This window comes from Typopeltis vanoorti, chromosome 1 (genome assembly GCF_054136105.1).
Source record: "Typopeltis vanoorti isolate ZY-2024b chromosome 1, IOZ_Tvanoo_1.0, whole genome shotgun sequence".
NCBI classification, from domain to species: Eukaryota; Metazoa; Arthropoda; class Arachnida; order Uropygi; family Thelyphonidae; genus Typopeltis; species Typopeltis vanoorti.
The window spans coordinates 42490604-42511403 of record NC_143549.1 but is presented as its reverse complement, the minus strand read 5'-3'; the positions used below and the strand labels follow the sequence as shown (position 1 = coordinate 42511403).

The following is a 20800-nucleotide window of genomic DNA, read 5'->3' as shown; positions in this document are numbered from 1 at the left end:
CACGGGGCTCAGTACTGGGACCTATATTGTTTAACCTTTATATATCAATGACATTGTCAGTGGATTGCAGGGGGATATTCAGTTGTTTGCGGATGATGGGAAGGGTTATTAGTAATATTGCAGATGTGGTAGTCATGCAAGAGGATTTGAATAAGCTAGACAGATGAGCAAATGAATGGGGGGGGGGAGTATCGGTTTTAATGAAGCAAAATGTAAGGTTTGAGGTTTGGGACACATTGATGGGATGCTGCATACTCTATTGGAGGAGCTGTATTGGAGGAAGTAGGGGAGACAAGAGATCTGGGGTTGATGATTGATAGAAACCTGAAATTTAGGGAACATATTGTGAAGGTGGCGAAGGTAACACAGAGGATTGCTGCAATAATGAGAAAATAGGAAATTAATAATGAAATTAATTTCCTGTTTCCTATTTTATTTATTCCTATTTTCTAATTTTTATTTATTTTTTCTTTAATTTAATTTAATTTAATTATTATTTAATTTACCATCTTTACTAAAAATTGTGTCTAAGTAGCTGAAATGATTTACTTTTCTATAGGTTCTCCTTTCACAATGCAGTTGATATTTTCAATGTTTCGGCCTATTTTCATTGTCTTTGTCTTGTTATTGCTGAATTTCATACCAAATATATTACAACAGTTATTCAATTTAGTCAGGGATCTTGCAGACTTGTACCGGATTTATTTACTAGTATAACCATCATCTGCATAAAATATGGGGCTAAGATTAACATCTCCAATTTTGATATCAGGTTTAATACCACTTTCCTTCAATAATGTGATCCATATATATAATGAATAACAGAGGTGATAATGTGCATCCTTGTCTGACACCAGATTTAACCTGTACTTATTTCAATTCTAACTGCTGACTTACAACTCAAATAAAGACTAAATATTGCTTGATATAATGATCCACTGAGACCATACAACTGTAGCGTTTTGAATAGCTTCTCTCTTGGCACCTTGTCATATGCTTTTTCCAGATCTACAAAACTTAAATGCAAATCTTTGTTATATTCCCATGACTTTTCAACTATTTATCTGATCCTGACAGCCTCTGTTTGGCCTGAATACAGCTTGTTCCTCACCAAGCTTCTCTTCCTTCTCAACTGTTTCTCCAGTATAGTGGCATAAATTTTACCAGGAACACTCAGTAGAGAAATACCTCTGTAATTCTCACAATCAGATTTATTTTCCTTTTTATATATGGGTACTATGAGAGCTCTACTCCAATCATCTGGAATTCGTCCTTCTGTCTAGGCCCTCTGAACTATGCAGTGTAGCCACTGTAAATCTTTCATACCTCCATACTTGAGCATTTCTGGTATAATATCATCTACTCTAGCTGCCTTTCCACATTTCAGACTTTTGATGACTTTTTCTACTTCAAGCATGGATATGTATTCCTGGTTGCATGCCTGGTCAGTGTTTTTTATCACTGCGCTGTCATCACTGCTAGTTTCATTTAGCAATTATTTGAAGTAATTACTCCATACTTCAAGGATATCTTTTTCTCCCGTTTCCATATCACCTTTATCATCTCTAATTCCTTTTACAGCACTCTTCCTCCATTTCTGAGTTTCTTTAACAACCTCCAGAATATCTTGCCACCTTCTTGATATTTATTTTCCATGTTCTTTTCAAAGTCTTCTCATGACTTCTGTTTAGCTAGTTGTACACAGTGTTTAGCTTTCTTACATTTGTCTCTGTATTCTCTATGAGCACAAGCTGACTTATTTGCCAGGAACTTTTGATATGCTTTCTTCTTTTCCTTCACTGCCTCTTTAACTTCCTGTGTCCACCAGGGAGTTCTGATTTTTCTGTCCTTGCAGACAACCTCACTACATGCCTCTCTGGCAGAATCAATTAATGATTTCTTCAGAGCTTGCCATTGAATCTCCAAGGTTTGATTCCTGTTCTCAAACTCTTTCATTTTTTCTTGAATAATGTTTGTATATTTTAGTCTACAGTTCACATCTGAGAGCTGCTCAACTTTTATTCGTTTTAAAACTTTCTTATATGTTCTTCTTTTCAGTATGAAATTCAATTTTATCCTGCTTAAGACTAAATGGTGATCACTTCCTATTTCAAATTCTCTGTACACTCTAGTGTCCTGCACCAGAGAGAAAACATCACTATCAACAATAATATAGCCAGTGAGACTTTTCTTATTCCTTGCCTCTTCTCTCCATGTGAATTTGTGCACATTTTTATGTTGGAACATGGTGTTAGTAATAACCAGTCCATGTCCTGAGCAGAAATCCAACAGATATTTGCCATTATTATTAGCTTTGCTCTTTTCTCCAAATTTTCCCAAAATATTTTTGTATGTCTGACAATCATTTCCTACTCTGCTATTTAGATCCCCAACAAGGACCAATTTTTCATTGTGTCAGTTGCTTTTTCTGAAGCCTCAAAAAATTCCACCACTTCTACCTTAGGATAACCCTCTGTGGGACCATAGGCACAAATAAGTCTCATTGTCCAATTCCCCATTCTGATATTTGCCCACATCACTCTACTTGAAACTGCTTGCCATTCAAGAAGATTAGCCTCGTATTTAGTGTTCAATACTATGGCTACTCCTTCTTTTCCTTGATTGTCATTGCCTGAATATAACATTTTGTATTTATTGCTCAGAAAGAGCTCACCAGTTTTGGTCTTTTTTGTTTCAGTCATCCAAATTTACGTAGTATTTATATCTTGGAAATGAAAGATTGAAGTCAGGTATAAAGAGAATGTTTTTTCCCCCCCTTAATAAGGTAAGTTTTTTCTTTATGGAAATTTAATAATTTTTTTTTTAAAGATTTTGCCTTATAACAACATACAGATAGATACATTGGAATAGTCAGTATCATTTTTTACCGTTATGTGTTGTGAAGGATGTGAATGAATTTAAGATAAAAATATGACACTTATGCCACTAGTTGTGTAAAACCTGGTAATCTATTTCTGGTTCATCAGAGCCCATTTTAAAGACCAACAAACATTCTGCTTGCTTTTGATGGATGAGTGCAAAGAATGATTATTATTAGTATTAATTTTATTAATATGGATCTCCATGAGGTCAAGAGACTCATCTCAGGGGGTCTCCATTAGGTGTACAAAATCTGTCATAATGTAATATATTTATTTATTATTTATTAACACTGTTTACGTTATATATATATATGCAATAAAGTATTCATATAATTTATTTAGTTTTTAATTTGGATGTGTTAAAATTAAAACATTTGCTTTTGTTAATTAATAGTAAGTGTGCTATGGATGCCTTGGAAGATATGTGTAGGTGGTTAGAAGAAGAAGGAGAGGTGGCAGTAAGTTTTTAACACTTTTGCTTATACTGTAACTCATGATATTCAAACAGACATTATCATGCTAGCTTGATAATTTATTTCTCTGTTGACTAGTAGAGATCAGCATTTGATCAGCATGTTGAGAAAATGTAATTTTAAAATAAGCTGAGGATTATTTTTTTTTGTCCACTATAAAATGGTATTCCTTCACTTTTGTGATTTATAGTTGGTTTCCTTGACTGGTATTAGAATATAATTTATCCTATTTTAGTCTGAAAAATAGCAAAAAAATTATATAAAAAAAAACTATTTATTTTTTAATAGATTGATTTTTACCCATTCATCTTAGATTAATATATATAAGACAAGTGATTAGTTGATTAAAAATATCCACCTAATAGCATGTTGAACAATCATGTCAGAACAACCTTTCTACACTTGTCATGGACTCCATAATGTTCTAAACATACTTAATGGATGTCCTAACTGAAGTGGATATGAAGAATGCCTTCATTTCCATCAGATTTTCTAGCAGTGAATTCTGTATTATTGAATATCTTGTTCCATGACACCCAGTAGATTAAGATTCAGTGACTGAGAGGAGGAGGAGGAAAGGGAATTAAAATTCCTTAAGTTCACTGTCATATTCCAGTCCATTTTTAGAAGACATACTCTGTGATATAATCTGTTGTCTTTGCCTGACATGTCCATCATGTCAAGCAATTGTTCAATAAATCAGCAAATCAGTAAATGGTCAACATAAGAATGGATGTGCTTAGTTGGCAAAAGGCAAAAGCATTCAGATAGGTTGTATTATTCATCTCTTCCTTTATTAGAATCAAAGGGACCTAAGGATAGCCAAAAAACTTGCTCACAGTCTAAGTCATAATAAACTTAACTTCTCACTTCTATACTACAACCCACAAAATTTATAAAAAAAAAAAAAATCAACATCTGCTCATCCTTTTTTTCCACCTCTCTCACTCTCACATCCAGATGACTATGGTAATGTTACCTAAAGATAATGCAGACCTCCTGGCAGCAGTCTTTTCTTCCAACTCTTATATAGATGACAAGACAAATCTTCCAAAACACAAAATTCCCCACATGATACTTCCTCCTGAATCCATATTCTGTTATGCAAAAAGATCGTCGAACTATGGCTTAAACCCATTCACAGTTACTATGCTCTCAGACAGTAGAGACAAGGGTAGAACAACTAACCCTTATCTCCCTCCACTCTATAAAAAGTCTCTTCCACAATTAACCTTAATGAGTGATGATGGTTACTAGGTGACAGAAAGTAATAAAATAGTTGAGTTACTGAGCTACATTTTGCAAGGGTATATCGTCTGAGTGAATTTATTGCTTTAACTTATGTGACTGACCCTAATGTGGGAACAGAGGTGGATGAATTGGAGGTTCTTAGAATATTGTTGAATCTCAAAATAAATACAGCTGTGGGATTAGACGGGATATCAGCATGGGTTTTGCAAGAATGTACAAGTGAATTGGCAATGTCTCTGACAGGTGATTTCATTTAAGTCAGCTCTGGTAGAGTTACAAGGGAACGGAAAGAGAGCAAAATAATTCCCTAGTATAAGAGAAATCATAGACTACAGTAGGAAATTATGGACCAATTAGTATCTCAGGTATTGTGGTAAAAGTAGTGAAAAAATTGGTCAAAAAGAGAATTCAAGAATGGGTGGATAAAAATATGATACTGTATGAGAGGCAACATGGCTTTGTCAAGGGTAGGTCATGCCTTAGTAATTTACTAACTTTTTATAATAGCTGAGCTGGATAAAGGAAATGGCTACATGATGATGCTGTTGGATTTTGCAAAGGCATTTGATAGAATACCACATGGAACTCTGTTATGCAAATTAGAACAAATGGGGATGTATATGATGCTAGTTATGTGGATAAGAGGGTTGCTTCTGGACAGATATCAAAGTGGTATATTGAGGGGCAGAATCAAAGCAAAAACATATGACTAGTGATGTGCTGCAAGGTTCAGTGCTGGGACCACTATTGTTTAATTTGTACTTAAATGATATAGGAAATAACCTGAAAGGAAATATTCAATTATTTGCTGATGATATGAAACTAGGTAGAGTAATAGTTAATCAAAGTGATGTGGAGAGCTTGCAGGATGATTTGAATTGGCTGTTAGTATGGGCAAACCATAATAGTATCAATTTAATATTGAGAATGGAGAAATGTAAAGTTATGCATCTTTGGATAAATAGATTACAAGCTGTGTGCCACATTGATAGAACTGTACTACAGGAAATTGATAAAGCTAGAGATTCAGGGGTGGTGGTAGACAATGAGTTAAAGTTTTGAGGACATATTGCTAAAATTATTAAGGCAGTCCTTAAATTAACTTGTCTATTGAAGAACACATTAACAAGTAGAGATAAGGAAGTTGTTATTCTTCTTTATAAGGGCTCAATACATCCACATCTGGATTACTGTGCTCTGGTCTGGTCTCCTTAGTTAGGAAGGGATGGAAAAGATTCAGAGGCAAGTGATCAAGATGATGAGTGGTCTGTGGAATGTTTCCTATGAGGATAGATTGAGAGTGTGTGGAATGCAGAAGTAGGTTGATAAAGGAAAAAGAGGGGATATGATAGAAACCTTTAAATTGATTAAAGGGTTTTATAGGATTGATGCCATGGAAATGTTTCAGCATTTGGCTGGGGGGGGGACAAGGGATCATCCCTGGGTGGAATAAAGGTGTAAGGACTAGATTTTTTTGCTTTGAGAGTTATGAATGAGTGGAATGGATTGCTGGAATCATTTGTGAGTGCTTTGTCTGTTAATGGGTTCAAGGAGACTTATGATAGATTGTGTGGATAGTTTGAGTTTCCCACGATGAATCTTCAGACTCAGTGGAGGTGCCCAAACAACAACAATAATAATAATTAATCTTGTAACAGCTTCTCATTAACTTATATGTCTCAATCATAATTTCTCTTCTCCTTTTATTCATGAGACTGCAACTTATATTCACTGAATCTCTCCTCATATCTTACATTCCATAGACCTGACTGAATTAGTAAACCTTCTCTGGACCCCCATCCAGTACATCGTAATCCCCCCCCCCCTTGAAAACCAGGTGATCAATTATGTACACAGTAGTCCATATGTGGCCTGATCAAAGTATTATACAAGGGGTCATCCCTGGAAGTTGAATAATGATGTGGTTAGTATGGGTATGAGGACTAGAGCTTTTGCTTGGAGAGGTGTGAATGAATGGAATGGGTTGATGTAATCAGTTGTAAGTGATTTGTCTACTAATGGTTTCAAGGAGAGGTATGATAGATGGAGTGGATAGTTTGGGTCTCCAGTAATGTGTCTTCAGACTCAGTGGAGGTGCCCATACAATAATAATAATAATAATAATAATAATCTGGTAACAGCTCCCAACTTATATGTCTCACTCATATCCCCTCTCCTTCTTTTATTCACGAGGCTCTACAACTTACATCCACTCAATCTCTCCTCATATCTGACATTCCATAGACCTGACACTGACTTAGTAAACCTTCTCTGGACCCCATCCAGTACATCCTCATCCCCTTGAAAAGAAGGTGATCAAATCTGTACACAGTAGTCCATTGGCCTGATCAGTGCATTATTCAAGGAAACTATAACTTTTTGCTTCTGCACATCAATGTCCTCCTCATTATTGCAATAAGCCATTGTGATGTTCATACTATTTTAGCAGTGTAAAAATAAACAAATGCAATAAACAATTAATGAAAATTAATTTTCATTAAAATGAAATGAAAAATTAAAAAGAAAAATTAATAAAAAATAATGCAATAAACAATAAACAAATAAACAGTTTAGCAAAATAAACAGTTTAGCAAAATAAACAAAGTTTTTGTCCACCATCAATCCCAGATCTTTCACTTCTTCCACCTCCTTCAAAATTCCCCCATTAAATGTATTCTTTGCATCTCAACCTTTATTATTATTATTATCATTAACGTATGACACCTACAGAGATGCATCACATGAGGTTACTCCACTCTTCTCCACTACACACATCTCACTGTCTCCCCTACTACTTAATTATCCAACACACACACACACACACACACACACACACACACACACACACACACACACACACACACACACACACACACACACACACACACACACACACACACACAAAGGCACTACTGCCCACCACCAATAACAATTTTCTTTTTCTGTAAATTGCATGTGTTCTCATGGCCAATTTGCCTGTACACAGGATGAAAAATCCGAGTTCCAGGAGAAAATCCTGTTATCTCTGTTTGCGATAGGATAAATCACCTTCAATTGCAAAGCCCATATAAAGAATCCTGTCATCACAACAAGAATTGAATGTTGATCTTTTCCAATTGAAGGGTGCAATGTGTCATTATTCTTCCAATTGCTCTACAGAGGCACTTACCTTATCCTACCAAATTTAAGGACTTTGCACTTTGTAACATTAAACTGATAGCTTCTCTCACTTGCCCACTCACATATGCTATTGAGATCCTCCTTGAAGGCCACATTTTCCCAACTTTGCATCATTGAGAAACAGTTGCACATCTCCAGATAAGTCAGTCCTGATGTCATTTGGTGGAAAGGTGATTGTTAGTGCTTAGGCAGTATTCAAGAATAATTTAACATTAACACTATCCAGTCTATTCAGGAATATATGCAGTTTGGAAAATGAAGAAAGCATTATGGAGGTAGCATAAGATAAGTGGCAATAATCAGTTCTATGTGGAGCATAAAATGCAGGCAGGGAAGGTGACTCAGTTGATAAGGATGGAAGAAATGCAGCATTGGACTCAGGTGTGTAGTAGGGGATTCAAGTTTTGTCTACAGTCATGAATCAGTGCAAAAAATTCTAATTGTGATTAAATATCGCCAATTAGCAGGATTTTTTTCGTATTTTTTGCACATTTGTTTAGCGTTTTTGATCGACAGTCAACAATCGTGGCACCCATCGTGCACACCGTTTTTTTGTGAGCAATTTTTCATGCAGGATATTATACACCTGTTCAGTTGATATGCCTACATTCTCAGCAGTCTCATGCACTTTCACTCGGCAGTCTTCCATAATGATACCATGCATTTTGTCAATCATTTCCTTTGTAGTGACCTCAATTTGGCATCCTTGGTGAGCTTCATCTTTGATGGACTTATGACTTACGATAAGGACTTACGATAAGGAAGTGGTGGTGCCTCTATATAAGGTATTGATAAGACTGCATATGGACTATTGTGCTCATATTTGATCACCTAGTTTTCATTGTGAGGTGGAAACACTAGATGGTCCAAGACGAATTACTAAAGTGATATCAGGGCTCTGGAGCATTGGTTATGAAGAACATTTGAAAGAATGTGGATTACAGAAGTTGGGGTGAATAGGAGAAAAAGAGGAGATATGATAGAGCCCTTGAAGTTATTTAATGGTTTCTATCAGATTAACAGAGAAGAAATTATAAAATGAGTGGACATTAGGATGGGAAGAATGAGGGACCATCCCTGGAAGTTGTATTGGGATGTAGTGGAGAAGGGAGTGAGGAGTAGATTTTTTATGTTGGGAGTTGTTAATGAGTGGAATACATTGCTTGAGTGCATTGTGAGTGCTGGTAGTGTAAATAACTTCAAAGCTTATTACAATAGATATGATGCTGTGTGTTGAGACTTAAGTAATGTGAGGAAGTTTATGTTAGAGGTTTAATGAAATATTTACAGCACTAGCAAAGGATTAAAACTAATTTTAACACTTCCAATATTTCAGGGATTACAAATAACTTTTCTAACATGCACTCAAATACAACACAATACTAAGTGAAATATGTGGGCGACTTCAAAGTCCTATCTAGGTGGTGCACCGTCTATGGGCATTTGCAGGTGGCCTAGGGCAGTGATTCTTAACCGGGTTCTGTGTCCCCTAGGAGGCTGCGGAAAATTTATAGAACATTTCTAGTTTTTAAAATTTTGAAAATCTCTTATTATTATTATTATTATTATTATTAAACAAGACCTCATGGAATCAAAGACTCATCTAGGAGGTCCTTTTATCTCACACACATCACATCATACCGGGTCTTAAACACATTCAAACTCCTTGCAGACACCACACTCTCAGGCAAGGCATTCCAATCATTCACAACTCTGCATGAAAAAAACCTGCCTCTCACTCCCCTACTCACACCCTCTTTATACAGTTTCCAGGCATGACCTCTGGTTCTCCCCTGATCTCCCACTATTCTCTGTAGAACTTCTCCACCATTGATCCTATAACAACCCCTTACCAACTTGTAGGTCTCTATCATATCTCCCCTCTTCCTTCTCTCCACTAGACTCTGCAAATTACATCTTTTCAATCTTTCCTCATACTCGACATTCCAGAGGTCAGAAACTACCTTAGTCAGTCGCCTTTGGACCCTTTCCAACATCTCTTCATCCTTCTGAAAACCAGGTGACCAAATCTGGGCACAATAGTCCATGTGTGGCCTAATCAAAGCCTTATACAATGGAACAAGAATCTCCCTACTTCTACACGTCAGTGTCCTCCTCATCATTCCCAGAAGTCTTTGTGTTGTCTTCACAATTTTGGCGATGTGTCCCCTAAATTTTAGATCCTTATCCACTATCACTCCCAGATCTCTTATTTCCTTTACTTCCAACAATATATTCTTACCAAGCATAAATTCTGCATCCCATCTTTGTTTTCCAAATTTTAAAACCTTACATTTTGCAACATTGAACTCACATCCCCATTTGCTTGCCCAATCACTCAATTTATTCAAGTCTTCTTGCAAGACCACAACATCTTCACTACTCTTTATGGTTCGTCCCAACTTTGCATCATCTGCAAACAACTGAATATCTCCATCCAAATCTTTGCCAATATCATTAATATACAAGTTAAATAGTAATGGCGCTAAAACAGATCCCTGAGGCACTCCACTAGTGACTTTCCTTTTCCTGGATATTGCACCCCCATACACAACTTGTTGATACCTATCAGATAGCCAGTCTCCAATCCAATGCACTAATCTAATCTCCAACCCCATCTGCTCTAGTTTGACTGTCAACTTATCATGAGGTACTCTATCAAAAAACGTTTGCAAAATCCAAATATATTACTGTGTATCCTTCTCCTCTGTCCAAGGAAGCAGTCACTTTATTGTAATAAGTAAATAGATTACTAAAACACGATCTCCCTTTAGCAAATCCATGCTGTCCATCAAAGATTATACCATTGTTGTCAACCCAACTCTGGATCCTAGTTCTCACAAGCTTCTCCAACAACTTAACCACAACACCTGACACACAGATAGGCCTATAGTTTGATGCTTGAGTTCGATCACCTCCTTTATGAAGTGGCACAATCTTGCCCTCCTTCCACTCTTTAGGGATTTGACCAAGTGCAAGACTCGTATTAAAAAAATACGTCAAGGCAGGTGTCAACTCTCTGGCACATTCCTTCAGAATACGCGGTGATATATTATCAAGTCCCACAGCCTTATTTACATCTAGTTTACTCAACTCCCCAAACACCTCTTGCTCACTTACAGTCAGTCTCTCCTCCCCATCATCAACTGCTCTTAATCTCTCCATGAAGTCACATTCACAAGATTGAAAGATCTTTATGAACTGCTCATTAAGTATCTCCACCACACATTCTGCAACAGCTGTCTTTATACCATTTCCTCCAATCAATGTCATCCTTCCATAATCATTCTTTCTTTTGCTGGCTACATATCGAAAGAACTCCCTAGGATTCTTTTTAGCTTCATTAGCTAACTGCTGTTCATACCTCTCTTTAGCTACTCTCACCAACCAAGTCACTCTCCTTGCCTGGTCTTTGTAGAACTCATGAAATTGGTTACTTCCACTTCTCTTATGCTGCCTCCACAATGCCCTTTTTCTCTGTATTGCATGCTTAATCTCTTTATTCATCCATCTCACACCTAACTTATTTAACCTTCTCACCCGTGGTATACATTTAGACATTGCATCCACTAAATATTTTTTGAAAATCCTCCAAGCTGCATTGATCTCTTTTCCAGCTAACTCCTCATTCCATGCTACACCTGCAAGCTGTCTCCTGAGCTCTTCATAATCACCCTCCTTGTAGTTCCACATATACCCTTTTTTCACTGGGGTCCTTGCACTGCTGGCAACCACCCAAGTAATCACCTCATGGTCACTTTCACCAATTGGTGGATGATTTGATACCTCATTGATAATTACATCCTCCGATGAGATGACCAAATCCAAGACCCTTAATCCTCTTGTGCCCTCTGTTACATACTGTCTGAGGTAGTTATCCCTCAAAAACTCAAGAAACTCATTTTCTTTACTTCCAGTTGCTATCTCTTCATTCCAGTCTATATTGCCATAATTAAAATCACCCATAATGATCACCCTTTTCTTATTTGCTTGGCTTATTTGACTATACATTTCACTATCACCACCATCCACATTACCAGGTCTATAACAACATCCCACCAAGTATTTGATTCCTCTTAAAATAATTATCTTTTGCTTTTTATTTTACTTGGTTTCAAACTTGTATTGTTTTGTATTAGTAATATGAATTATGCAGTTTAATGCAGTAGTTTATTTTGTGGTCTGAAATGAATGTCGAAACCAAATAAATTAAGAAGGCATTTAGAAACAAAGCATCAGCAATATAAACCAGAAAAGTTTTTTATAAGGAAAAAAAGGATGAGCTGAAAAATCAGAAGTCCTTTATGAATGCAAAAACTGTTAGAAATAAATTATTAGTTAAAACTTCGTTTATAACAACTTTGCATATTGCGAAATCAAAGAAACCGTTTACAATGGGTGAAAGTTTACTGAAGCCATGTATGATTAATATTTGCAAGGAACTGTTTGGAATATCAGAGGTTATAAAATCAAAGAAATACCTGTGTCTAAAGATATTATTTGTCGTAAAACTAACTGATTGTGGATTATCTCCAAGAGCAGTTAATATGTTGAATTAAATCATTGGATGTGAACAAAATAAATGCATTTTGTTCACATCCAATGATTTACAGCGACAAAACTGTGTTGGAATCTGTACAGATGGTGCAGTTGCTATGACAGGTTGTGATATCGGTGTTGTCTCTCAAATAAAACAAATTGTAAATTCTAATATAATGGTTATTCATTGTTTCATATGCAGAAAACAGCTAGCTTCTAAAGAAATGAGTCTGGAATTACATGAAGTAATGATGGTTGCTGTAAAAGTTATAAATTTTATAAAAGCAAATAGACTTGGTAGACTTGTGTTTCTTAGAGAGGACCTCCCACGATGAGTCTTTTGGCTCCATGGAGGCCTGAATAATAATTGGTGATGACCTCTTGTCATCACTCCTTCCCGCTGTTCAACCAAGCGAAAGAACTCCCCAGTGTTTCTACATATTTGTATGAAAGAGAATTTTCCACAACGGTAAATATTAAAACGAAACAATGAAATCGACTCCGAATTGACTTCTGCATGCGAATAGTATTGAGTAACACAATTGAATTAAGAATAGACAAATTAGTAGAGAGTGTGACCTTATTAAAATACATTTAAGTAAAGTTAATTTCTGTTTTCCGATTTTTTTTTTTTTTTCATTATAATCTGTTAGTAAAACCACTCTTTAAAAAAATGTTTAATTATTATTATTATTATTATGTTACTACAAACTAGGGGGGTACGACTACTCTAAAACATTAAGAACCACTGGCCTAGGGGGGGGTGTAAAGTGGGATTTCTGATAATTAATGTTTCTCAAATTTTGGGAAATTTTATGCAACCATATTTATTTAAATTTGGTTGATTTCTGAGTGCTCCCGCAGATTCTAAAAACAGTTTTTCTTTTTTGAATTTACTATGGTGGAGCATGGTGGTTTTTCTCCAGGAGATCCTGTGGGTTGTATCGAAAACATGCAAGGTACTGCAAGGCACCCTACATCTGTGGCTCATCAGAAAAAAATAGCTAGTTTTTTAAAAAAAGTACAACCTCCTCACAGCATTTAAACCCCACCATAAACTTATTATCCTTATCTTTTCTAGCAAAGATCAGCTCCGTCCTCTCTCAGTGCATGGAGTATATAAAATACTCTGTTCCTGCAAGCTGGCTTACTTCAAGCAGGCAGACAGACAGGTAAATCAGCAACCATTTATTTAGAAGAACACAAATCATACATCTGCAATCACAACTATGGTTAATCTGGTATTGCAGACCATTTTTTGGATACAACCCACAGGATCTGCTGGAGAAAAACCACCATGCTCTACCATAGTAAATTCAAAAAAGAAAGACTGTTTTCAGAATCTGCAAGAGCATTCAGAAAAGCAACCAAATTTAAATAAATACGGTCACATAAAACTTCCCAAAATTTGGGAAACATTAATTATCAGAGATCCCACTTTAGATCCTAGGCCACCTATAAACGCCCATAGAGGGTACATCACCTAGATAGGACTTTAGAGTCACCCATATGTTTCACTTAGTATTGTGATGTATTTGAGTATGTGTGTTACAAAAGCTATTTGTAAACCCTGAAGCATTAAAATTTGTTTTAATCCTTTCCTAGTGTTGTAAATATTCCATTAAACTTCCAACATGAAGATGTGTTGCTGGTTGAGTAAGCCTCTCACGATGAACCTGTTGATTCCATGGAAGTTACCAAATAACAATATTAATAATAATAAATCAGGTGTGAGGCAAGTGTGCACATTATCTCCACTGTTATTCATTATCTATACAGATCACATTATGAAAGAAAGTGCTCTTAAACCTGGTATCAAAATTGGAGATGTTAATCTCAGTTCTTTACTTTATGCAAATGATGTTTATATATAAATAAATCCAGTGCAAGTCTGCAGAATTCCCTTAATAACTGCAGACAAAAATTTGCTATGAAAATCATCATTAGAAAGACAATGAATATAGGCAGAAACAATGAAAATCAACTGCATTCTGAATGGAGAATCTATAGAAAGAGTAAAATATTTCAGTTATTAAAGCACAATTTTTAGTGAAGATGGCATATTAAATATTGAAATAGACAACAGAGTTAGCAATGCTTGTATGGTAAGAAGTCAAACTGTATAAATTTATATGGAATAAGAGAAAAAAGACAATAGCTAGCAGCATTTTAATAATAAGTTACAATTTTATATGGTTACATAAAGGCCTTTTTTTGATAGATTATATGCTGCAGTTAGCAAGCACTGTTCTGCTTGCGCTAAATTCATGAAGATATGTAAAATCAAAAACCTTTTATTTTTGGATACCGTTTTGCCTGTTTTTTTTACCCTCTAAACTTGCTGGTCTTAGTTGCGTAATACATTACGACAGCCACATTATCCAGGAAATTCTAGCTGGGGCACACACAACTATTTTGGCATCCTTGTATTATCTTTGATGGACAGCATGGATTTGCTAAAGGGAGGTCATGTTTTAGTAATCCATGGACAGAGGACAAGGATACACAGTAATATATACTCGGGTCTCTTTTTATGCAGATCTTTTTTATGCTGATTTGAAGTATGCGGTATAGTACGCCCACAGATACGAAACCTTTCGACACTTCTGCGCATGTCAACAGAAGGAGAATCCATTCCTCTAATAGGTAATCCAGCGTTTCCCAAACTTTTGCTATGACAGAACACTTCACAAAATCCTGAAATTTTCATGGAAAGTCTTGGTTATTTTGCAATGTATTAATTAATAATTAATTGTTAATTTATCTTATTTTTTATTATTAATTAATACTCATTAATTATTAATTAAAATTAATTAAACATCAATTAAACATAAACATCATTAAATTAATTTCTGCTGATTTTCATTGACATATCCCATTCTGATCACCAAAAATTTATAAGATTATTATAAGTACTTACGAGTGAATGCAGACTTTTTCTCCTGTTTGCTGATAGTTTTCCCCTCCTTTTGTACATTCTGGAGATTGCTTTGTAGGCTGGAGGTGGATGAATCACTATCTGTTGTGTCACAAACACCTTCAATAAGAGATTTCTTCTTAATACTAAAATTAAATAAAGTGCCTTGTCTCTTACATATTAAAATTTAAATCTGTAGGCCTCTTACTTTTAAAAATCACGGCACTACTGTTTCGAAACAAGGCACTTTCACCCTACAATACGAACTTTTGAAGAAAGTATTCAGTATTACTAGATTTGAGAACCGGATACAGACTAGTTTGATCTTCAATTTCAGTGGAAAAGTTTTCTTTATACTTCCTTGCTGATTGGTCACTAACATTTGCAACACAAATATTATTTTGTTTAGTTTTGAGAACAGAGGATACGCCGCACATTGTTGTAACTGGCTTGTAGGCAATTTTTATGACCGGTCATAAACAGTGGTATTCCCTTTTCTGAATGTTGAAAGGTTTCAATGTGGAAAGGCAGCAGGAGTAGATGATATTTAACCTAAAATGCTCAATTATGGAGGTATAAAAGTCTTACAGTGGTTGCATTGTATAGTTCAGAGGGCCTTTACAGAAAGATGAATTCCAGATGATTGGAGTAGAACTCTCATAGTACCCATATATAAAAAGGGAAATATAACTGAATGTGAGAATAACAGAAGTATTTCTCTACTGAGTGTTCCCGGTAAGCGATATGCATGTATACTTGAGAAACAGTTGAGAAGGATTACACAAGTGAAGCTTGGTGAAGAACAAGCTGGATTCTGGCCAAATAGAGGTTGGCCAGAATCAGATTTTCACTTTATGACAGATAGTTGAGAAATCATGGGAATATAACAAAGGTCTGTATTTAAGTTTGTCGATCTGGAAAAGGCATATGACAAGGTGTCAAGAGAGATGCTATTCAAAACGCTACAGTTATATGGTGTCAATGGGGCATTATATCACACAATACTTAGTCTTTATTTGAGTTGTAAGTCAGCAGTTAGAATTGAAGGAAGTACAGGAAGATGGTTTAATGTTAAATCTGGTGTGAGACAAGGATGTACATTATCTCCTCTGTTATTCATTTTCTATATGGATCACATTATGAAGGAAAGTGGTATTAAACATGATATCAAAATTGGAGATGTTAATGTCAGCTCTTTGCTTTATGCGGATAATGTTATTATTATTATTATTATTATTATTATTCAGGCCTCCAAGGAGTCAAAAGACTCGTCGAGGGAGGTCCTTCCTAAGACATAAAGTCTGTCAAGACTCATCGAGGGGAGGTCCCCCCCTGAGAAACACAAAGTTTATCATACCACTCTTTAAACTCACTGACCGTTCTCGCTCCCACCACTCCATCAGGCAATGCATTCCACGGCTCAACCACCCTCCACACAAAGAAACCACTCCTTACCCTCTTGCTCACAGTTTCCTTTCGTAACTTCCAGGGATGGCCTCTTGTCATCACTCCTACCCGCTGATCAACCAAGCAAAAGAACTCCCCAGTGTCAACCCTGTAACCACCTCTCAACAGTTTAAAAGTCTCAATCATATCACCTCTCCTTCTATCCACCAAACTCTGCAGTCCACATTCGCTCAGCCGATCCTCATAACTATCCTTGTACAGTCCTGAAACCATCTTTGTCATCCGTCTTTGTATCCTTTCCACAGTTAATTTATCCCCTTCAAATCCTGGGGACCAAATCTGAGAACAATAGTCCAAGTGTGGTCTGATCAGAGACTTATACAACGGAATGATAACCCTCTTATCTCTGCAGGTCAGTGTCCTTCTCATAATAGCAGCAATCCTCTGTGTTACCTTCACCACCTTTGCAATATGTCCCGTAAACTTCAGGTTTCTATCAATCATCAACCCCAGTTCTCTTGTCTCCCCTACTTCCTCCAGTATAACTCCTCCCATAGAGTATGCAGCATCCCATCGATGTTTCCCAAACCTCAAGACCTTACATTTTGCTGCATTAAACTCACCCCCATTCATTTGCCCATCTATCTAGCTTATTTAAATCCTCTTGCAGGGCTACCACATCTGCACTATTACTAATAATCCTTCCCAGCTTCGCATCATCCACAAACAACTGAATATCCCCCTGCAATCCACTGGCTATGTCATTGATATAAAGGTTAAACAATATAGGTCCTAGTACTGAGCCCTGTGGGACCCCACTTGTAACCCTCTGCCTCCTGGAAACTGCTCCACCATACACAACTCTCTGATACCTATCAGACAGCCAATCCTGAATCCAGTTGACCAATCTGACATCCAGACCCATATGCTGCAACTTAAATATCAGCTTATCATGTGGCGCCCTGTCAAATGCCTTCGCCAAGTCTAAGAAAATTGCAGTATATGCCTTTCCTTCATCTAATGTTCTTGTAACTTCATTATAAAAGGCTAGCATATTGCTAAAACAAGAGCGTCCTTTCACAAATCCATGTTGATTCTCACAGATAACATTACCCTCATCTGCCCAATGCTGTACACGGTCCCTCACTACTTTCTCCAAGATCTTAACAACTACTGATGACACACAGACTGGCCTATAATTAGACACTTCTAGTCTGTTACCACCCTTATGCAATGGCACTATCTTACCTTCCTTCCATTCCCTGGGCACCTTTGCCAAAGCCAGACTTTCATTGAAAAGCCACGTTAAAGGTACTGTCAATTCCCTAGCACATTCTCTCAAAACTCGTGGCGAAATACCATCCAGTCCCACAGCTTTACTGACATCAAGAGTACTCAGTATCTGAAACACACTCTCCTCCTGTACCTCCAGACCTCGTACCAGTCCTATCCCTCTAGCATTAAAACTGACTCCTCTAGGATGAAATACTCCAATAAAGTGTTCATTGAACAATTCCACTATGTCCTCTGCATCAGTCACTCTATTCCCATTTTTATCCCACAATATCATTCTTCCACAGTCATTTCTCCTTCTACTGGCCACGTAGCTAAAAAATTCCCTAGGATTTTCTTTGGATCTTAGGGCCAATCTCCTCTCATATTCCAATTTCGCTTTCCTTATCACACTAGTCACTCTTCTGGCCTGTGTCTTATATTCCTCATGCATCTCTTCACCTGTCTCTTTATATCTCTTCCATAGCCTCTTTTTCGCATGCAATTCCTGTTTAATATTGTTTGTCATCCACTTCTCTCCAAGTTGCGTCCTCTTCTTCACTTGTGGTATACAACTTACCATTGCTGATAACAAATATTCTTTCACAATTTCCCACGCACTGGTGATATCCCGGCCTTCCAATTCCTCCCTCCATGAAACTTCCCGAAGTTGACGTCTAAGACTATTATAATCACCTGCCTTATAATTCCACATAAGTTCCCGTCTCTTTGATACGCCTGCATGTCTATTCATTTTCCAAGTCAACACCATATGGTCACTCTCTCCAACTGGTGGGAGAGACGTCAACTCAGTTATTATCAGCTCTTCTGATGCTATAACCAAATCCAAAATTTTTGAACCTCTTGTTCCCTCTGTTACATGTTGCCTAAGACATTTGTCCCTCAAGAATTCTAGAAATTCCATTCCCCTATTGTTACATGCATCTTCCTCTCTCCAATTTATACTACTGAAGTTAAAATCTCCCATAACAATCATTCTTCTTGCACTTGCCAAACTTAGCTGTCTAAACATCTCCTGTTCCCCATCCTCTGTGCTCCTGGGTCTGTAGCAACACCCTACTAAATATGTACCCTACTATCTATAAATATCTATAAACTATCAATAAATACCCTACTAAACTCTTGCCTACCTCTACCTCACACCATATGCTCTCAAAATCATTTGTCTCACTTCCTTCCAAATTCTCCACTCTTAGAGGACATAGGTCATCACTTATCATAAGCAGTACCCCACCACCACGTTTTCCCCTCCTATTCTGACGAAAAATGCTATACCCAGCGACTTCAATACCTGTTTTTATATCCCCTTCTGTCAACCATGTCTCAGTGATCGCAATAATTTTTGGCCAGGCTGATGCTATCTGTGCCACCAATTCCTCTGCCTTATTCCGGATACTCCTGGCATTAGCATAAAGCATATAAATGCCATTGTTTCTATACCCAGCATTATCCCTTCTAGACTCCACTGGGCTCAGTGTTACCTGACATTGTCTCCCTTCTCCCAAGTATCCATTCCCACAAGAGGCCACCCCTGCTATCATCCTCCCTGGGACACACTGACTCGTTCAGAACAGCAATCTCTCCAGATGCCTACGTCCTTCCTCATTCAAATGTAAACGGTCTCTCACATACAACTCCTCTCTTTCCTCAAACGCACTCCAAGCATCCACATATACCAGTCCTCTCTTGTCACACATTCTCGCTATTATGCTATTCAATATCACCGCTCTTCTGCTCAGCTCATCATTATCATACCTAGGCAACACGCACACTATTTTTCCTCTCTCTGTCTTCTTCCGTACAGTCTCAAGCAAAAATCTCATATCCATTCGTTCCTACCATCACAATCATCTCATCCACCCTTTCACCTCTCTTAATTGCCATAGCCACCCTTTCTATTGTTCCTCCTGGCAAACACTCCTCACGCATCCTATCTTGAACACCACGGATCATTGAGTCGCCATACATTATACCTCTTACCATTCCCTCACTCCTATTGTTTCCATTCTCTCCTCTTCTTTCATTCCCATACCTCTCTCTCCTACTGTTTCCATTTTCTCCACTTCTAGCACTTCCATATCCCTCTCTCATTCTGTCTCTCCTACTACTGTTTCCATCCTCTCGTCTTCTAGCATTCCCATACCTCTCTCTCATTCCATCTCTCCTACCGTTTCCATTCTCTCCTCTTCTAGCACTTCCATATCTCTCTCTCATTCCGTCTCTCCTACTGTTTCCATCCTCTCGTCTGCTAGCATTCCCATACCTCTCTCTCATTCCCTCTCTTCTACTGTTTCCATTCTCTCCTCTTCTAGCACCCCCATACCTCTCACTCATACTCCCTAAATTCTCTCTCTCTCCTACTCTGATTCGCCTTGCATTTATCTCTTCCATTCTCCTAATCTTATCTTTCATACTTCTGCTCTCATTCACAAGACATTCCACCTCCTCTTTCAACTCATCTATCTCCCTCTGCAGGTCAGTCACTCTTAATCTAAATTCACTCTCCCAAACAAAACCATCTCCTAAACTTCCACAGTCACTCACACCTTCCACACTATCAACTATTATTTTCTCATTCTCTCCTATCATACTACATGTCTTCCTACATTCATTCTCCGTTCCTGGAGCAACAAAGTCGGATATCGATATATCTAATGTACTTATTTCCTCCAACTGCCTGCATTTTGCGCACATACGCTCTCCACTCTCTTTAACAAGCCACACATGTAATTCCCGAGACGCATACATGCCGCAAGTACTGCATGCCACAAAGTCCCTTATGATATTGCTAATAATTGAGTTCTTAAATGGCGGAGGACTTGGCATTACGCCACTTGCGACTGCTGCTGAATCCACCA

At 37.3% G+C, this 20800-nt stretch overlaps 1 protein-coding gene across 6 annotated transcripts in view; it reads left to right on the top strand.

The window, feature by feature from the left end:
* The window catches only part of LOC150109923 (6-phosphofructo-2-kinase/fructose-2,6-bisphosphatase 1-like), a 463954-nt gene that overhangs the window by 191388 nt on the left and 251766 nt on the right, over window positions 1-20800 (top strand). For all 6 annotated transcript variants that reach the window (XM_090397298.1, XM_090397313.1, XM_090397290.1 and 3 more), the window contains exon 4: window positions 3277-3340. In XM_090397298.1, coding sequence (XP_090253424.1) covers window positions 3277-3340 — 64 coding nt within the window. The remainder of the gene's footprint in view (window positions 1-3276; window positions 3341-20800) is intronic.